Source organism: Sorex araneus, chromosome 3 (genome assembly GCF_027595985.1).
Source record: "Sorex araneus isolate mSorAra2 chromosome 3, mSorAra2.pri, whole genome shotgun sequence".
NCBI lineage: Eukaryota > Metazoa > Chordata > Mammalia > Eulipotyphla > Soricidae > Sorex > Sorex araneus.
The window spans coordinates 92,989,690-92,995,689 of NC_073304.1; the positions used below are offsets into that span (position 1 = coordinate 92,989,690).

At 40.0% G+C, this 6,000-nt stretch overlaps 1 protein-coding gene across 3 annotated transcripts in view; it reads left to right on the forward strand.

Moving 5' to 3' along the window:
• The window catches only part of SLC12A1 (solute carrier family 12 member 1), a 111,585-nt gene extending 106,125 nt beyond the window's left edge, over positions 1 to 5,460 (forward strand). For all 3 annotated transcript variants that reach the window (XM_055131928.1, XM_004609652.2, XM_004609653.2), the window contains exons 24-26: positions 1,083 to 1,218; positions 3,230 to 3,297; positions 5,325 to 5,460. In XM_055131928.1, the coding sequence (XP_054987903.1) occupies positions 1,083 to 1,218; positions 3,230 to 3,297; positions 5,325 to 5,460 (340 nt within the window). The remainder of the gene's footprint in view (positions 1 to 1,082; positions 1,219 to 3,229; positions 3,298 to 5,324) is intronic.
• The last annotated feature ends 540 nt before the right edge of the window (positions 5,461 to 6,000 follow it).

Genomic DNA, 6,000 nt, shown 5'->3' on the forward strand with positions numbered 1-6,000 from the left:
CAGAAGACCATGCAGTGCTATGGATTGAACCTAGGCCTCTTGCATGCAAGCATGTGCTCTAGCCAATTGACTCGTTTCTGCCCAGATATGTTCTTTTTTAAAATTTTATTTTATTGAATCACCATGAGATAGTTACAAGCTTTCATGTTTGGGTTACAATCTCACAATGATCAAACACCCATCCCTTCACCAGTGCACATTTCCCACCACCAATATACCGGGTATACCCCCCCTTTCCCACCCTCCCCCTGCCTCCATGGAAGACAATATTCCCCATACTCTCTCTCTACTTTTGGGCATTATGGCTCGCAACACAGACACTGGACATATTTTGTCCATTATCTGCTTTCAGCACGTATCTCCCATCCCGACTGATTTTTCCAGCCATCATTTTCTTAGTGATCCCTTCTATATTCCATCTGCCTTCTCCCCTCTGCTCATGAAGCACCCAGACATATTCTTTTCTCAAAAGTACCTAACCAATAGCCACTTGAAAATTTTACGATACTATGCTATTTGCAGCAAACATCTGAATTATTCTCTAGCTATTAAACTTGTGGGAAATGTTTGTTCTACCTGCCAAGGAGCTTCTGCTATGAATGGGAGTTGTCATGTGGACAAAAGGTGAGAAGCGTGGTTTCTATCCAACTTCCAAAATAGCTGTTTCATCTCCTACATTAATTCCTGAATGTGTCTTGCAAAGACTGGACATGCTGATGCAAACTCAATTATACAGATGGAAATTCATTTATGGGCTAAAGTGTTTACCTTTCAACTGAACCTTTGACAATGCTATGTAGAAAATGTATTTCTAGGATAATTAGTCTATGTGTTTGTGCATTTATATTAATAACTGGTAGACTAACAAGGCCTCAGATATGTTAAGCCCTTCCTTGGACATGGAGGCAGGACTGTAGCCCTGGTTTTACTCACAGTTAGTCCCCTGCAAAGATAATTCTTAAGAGATTTGCATGACATTCAGCTCTGATTCTGCAGACAGCAGTGCCAGTCATACCTGGAGTATCTGTGAAATAATGAGTTCGTTTCCCACTGTGAGGCCTCCTTTATAATTCCAATTTCAGCTGGAAACTCTTTGAAGAGATGATTGAACCATATAGACTCCATGAAAGCTGCAAAGATTTAACAACTGCTGAGAAATTAAAGAGAGAGACTCCATGGAAAATTACAGATGCAGAACTGGAAACAGTGAAAGAAAAGGTAAGAACTTGTCTTTCTTAATTTTCACTTTGCTGACTAACTAACTGAAAAAGAAAACAGTGGTAGACTTCAGGATCAAGAAGTAATGAATCTATTATAGAATTTAATTATTCAAGATCTTTACTGTCTACATGTTTCAAAGGCTTCATGTTATATTGCCAAGATATAAAAAGTTAGAAAACATTTTTTTCCCCATTTTCTTTCTTTGCTTATGAGGAGCCTTGTCCCTCGGTGTTCAAAGAATCTGGGAGCCACTCCTTGTGACAGCTGTGTGGGCCAATAGATTCAGTGCTTGGGCTGAGTGAAGACATTTGGCTCTGATTCTGGCCATCAGGGCTACACCCAGTGCAGTTTTGGGGAGGAAACTCATTTCCCCGCCCCCATGCAAAACCTTCAAGCTATCTCCTTGGATCCTTTTTTTCAATAAAAAATCAGTTTCTCTAAAATATGAAAAAAGCAGGTTATTGATGCATACTGTGAAGTTTCCTTTTAAGTTTAATTTTATAGAACAGGAGACAGGCCCATCAATCTAAAATAATGTAAATCAACACATGTACAAAGTAGATAAAGGTAGATTGACTTACAATTTGACACAATAATAAAGAATTTTAACCCCAGGAAAGGTAGCTATAAAAAACTAACAAAAGGATGTGAGACAAGATTAATTGGAGCAATGAATATGAAAGTTGGGCTGGGAACAAGTTGTAAAATGAATAGGAAAAATATCTCAAATGCAAAGGGAGTTACCTGCCTCTGCTGAAGAAGGCACATTAGTGAGGACAATGAGAAGTGCAGGGGCACAAGAATTAAGGAGAAAACTAACATCTGAATCAGATTGGACATGCAAGAGGGAGGAACACAAAATCTACAAATTTTTAAGTAAACATCATTAGGCACTTGAAGTTGGAACAAATTAGAAGAAATACTGAAAGTCTTTTCAATGTCGTGGAAAAAAACACTGAACTAAGAATCATAAACTCTGCAAAATAAACTTCCCAATTCTAACAAAGGCTTTCCTTGTAACTGAGCAAATCTCTTCTGAGCCTTGGTTTCTGAACCAGCGACCTAGAATAATAAAGATTACTGTCATCTCTGCAAAGTAGCTAATGTTGTTCTTTTTCCAAGTGAGTCTTTGGTGACTTTTTCACTTGAAACTAGTCTCCTGTGCAAATAAGCTATTCAAAGAGCTTTAAAGATAATCTGTTCTTAGGCCACCAATTTGGTGGCAAGATTAGGCTAACATAATTCCCTTGAATGCATCGTTCTCATTCTTCTTGCCTTCCTTTAACTGGTTGGTATGTTGTTTACTTGCTTGTCCCTCACGCACCCTGCCAACCCCACACCCACCCAACTGCTCCTCACTAAAATTAAATAAGGCCATGAAGCACAGTGGCAACTGAACTTATTTGTCCCATTCCTCACATGACTTTTTTTTTCTAAAATACTGGTCATTTTATTTTTTTGTTTGTTTGGGTTTTTTTTTTTTTTTTTGCTTTTTTGGGTCACATCCGTCGATACACAGAGGTTACTCCTGGCTCATGCACTCAGGAATTACTCCTGGCAGTGCTCGGGGACTATATGGGATGCTGGGAATCAAACCCTGGTTGGCCACGTGCAAGGCAAACAACCTACCAGCTATGCTATCGTTCCAGCACCAATACTGGTCATTTCAAAGCCTGAATGAAGTGATCCTGATTTTACTTACAAAAAAAAGGAGGTTTCAAGGCTAAGTGATAAAATGGAGGCTAAGGCACTTGCTTTGTATCCCAACAGCCCTGGTTCAAATCCCTGATATCACCTATGGTCCCCTGAGCACCTCCAGGATGGATCCCTGAGCACAGAGTCAGGAACAGACCCTGAGCACTGCAGAGTGTGGCCCCAACACACTCCAGCCCTGCTAAAAAGGAGGGTTTTCTACTTGTCCATAGTTTAAAATTTGAAGAAAAATTCTCCTTTATAAGTTTGTAATTCTGGGAGTCCTGTCCTTAATAACTGTGAGCGTTGTCCCCAGAGTTACCGCCAAGTTCGGCTGAATGAACTCCTGCAGGAGCACTCAAGAGCTGCGAATCTCATTGTCTTGTAAGTATCACTGCAGACGTGTACGAATGAACTAGGAAATTTCAGGTAAAAAATGAAAGTAAAAGGTCAGGACAATTCAGGTAAAACATTTTTAGAAATGCAAAGCCTGGGGGATTTTTTTTTAATTTTATTGAATCACCATGAGATAGTAACACACTTTCATGTTTGGGTTACAATCTCACAATGATCAGACACCCATCCCTCCACCAGTGCACATTCCCCACCACCAATATCCCCAGTATACCCCCCTCCCCACCTTTTCCCTGCCTCCATGGCAGACAATATTCCCCATACTCTCTCTCTACTTTTGGGCATTATGGCTCGCAACACAGACACTGAGAGGTCATCAGTGTTTTGTCCATTATCTATTTTCGGCACGCATCTCCGATCTTGACAGATTCCTACAGCCATCATTTTCTAGTGATCCCTTCTCTATTCCATCTGCCTTCTCCCCTCTGCGCATGAAGCAGGCTTCCAGCTATGGGGCAATTTTAGATGGTGGAGGAAAACAAAAGCCAACAATGAAGACCATAGGCTTCTGGGGGCCCTTGTACCTCTGTTTAGAGTCACCCCATTTCAAGGGGCCCAACTAGAACACAGGCTCCTCCTCCAGACCACACTCCAGGTAGAATATCCATAAAATTGTCTGTTAACAAGACTCATATGGTCCTCAGGCCACCAACCACCCAGGGGAAGGTGCTCCTAAAAGGAGGGATCCTCAGTGTGATCCTCCTGAATCATGCTGGGTGGGAAAGACAAAGCTGCAGGAAAATGCAGTGTTTTTGCCATTTCAACTCTTTGACCTCCACCCCTGAAGTGTTAGGGTGTTACCTCCAGAAAATACAAACGTATGTTAACTATGGATTGTTAGCTAAAGATGAAGATTAACTGTTGTATGTCTTTCCTATAGAACGGTGTCCTAGGACTGGGAAAGAGTATAGCAGTTAAGGCACATATACACCCAACCCAGGTTTGATACCCAGTACTACATGGCCCTCTGAGGACCACAGCAACACTGATGGTCCACTAGGAACTACTGAGTATGAACCTGAAGGCCTCCCCACACTGACTGGGGTAGCCTGGGTATCCCAGTGCCATAGGGCCTCAGAAGCATCAATCACATCCTCAGGTCCTTGCATTGAGCTGCTTTCTGGTCTGGCTGGCCAAAAATCTCTAGTGGGTCCAGGGACTTCTTGAGCACTACTTGGAAGGTCTGATACAAACATAAATGAGTAAAATAAGTTAATAAATAAACTGGCTCCTATTCACAAAGGTTAAAATGTCCCTAACCAAAAGCTTAACTCTCCATCTAAGACCTAGAAGGGTCTCCCAAATTGGATGATAGAGTTCAAATCTCTGAGATTTTTCCCCAAAGTAAAAGTTTTAATTATCAGAGTAAAATCATTTCTTCCAAAACAGTAAAAAGGTATGGTATTAGTATGTCAAGTTTTCTTTTCTAAAAATAGGCTGAATGGCTGTGGATGTGGTTTAAGTGGTAGAAAACATACTTAGTACATGAAAGGCCCTGCATTAGATCCTCACCATGTCATGATTCCATAAACACTTTTGGAAAGGCTTATGTGAAAAAGAAAGTAAAATAGGACAAAAGAGATAGTGAGGGGTTAGATTCTTTTTTGGTCCTGGCATCACCTGGTTGTCTGAGTATTGCCAGTAAAGAAACCTGAGTGTAGAGCCAAGAGTAAGTCCTGAGCACAGCCAAGTATAAAACCAACTTCCCACCCCATAAAAAAACAAAGAATTTTTAAAATAAAATTTATAACAGTGTAAAATTTTATAACTGTGCTTTATTGTTCATCTATGATGCTTAGGCCTGATTTGACTTTACTTTGTCATCTGAAAAATATATTTGTTTAATATCTATATTCAAAATAAGTTCAATACTTTCTTTTTTGGGGGGTTGGGTATGAAGAATTTTATACCAGAAATTATTAAATAGCTCAGGTAGCTAGTGCTGCTATTGTCTGTAATAATCATCACCTTTGTCTTAATTTCTTCCAACTTAACAGGAGCCTTCCAGTGGCAAGAAAAGGATCTATCTCTGATTGGTTGTACATGGCTTGGCTGGAAATTCTCACAAAGAACCTCCCACCTGTCTTACTTGTTAGAGGAAATCACAAAAATGTCCTAACATTTTACTCTTAAAACCTGAAAGATTCTAATGCAGTTTAACTTAGTAGATGAATAATTAAGGAACATGTTCCAACATTTTGTATTATAAATCTGATCTATGCAGATACAAGCCTCAGAAGACAATCTTCTAGCATTCTCCCAAAAAGGTTGACTTATTTAGAAAATCAGTTAATTAGGAACTACTTTTGAAGTCAGCTTACTGGTTGTCAGAGCTTGTGTTCTAGAAAAATGTCTTTGTTGTTCTATCGATAAATCAGAGAATTAAAAATCCATGTTGGCTTTTTATTCATGAAAGAGTCCAACTGGATTGTATGCTTCTCCAGGAAAACTTAATCTTTTGTTTGCCACAGGTCCTGATATGGGCCCCAGCACACAGCAGGCTCTTTATTAAGTGCTTATTGACAGACTGGTGGAGTAGCCATGGGTGGTTATCAAAGGAAAAGACCGACTGGGTAGGAAACTGATTATGGCTGGCCCTGTCAGAGGCTTATACCTACAAAGAAGATTTGAAAATCAATAACTAAAAACTTTAAGAAGTACTTGAGTCTATGA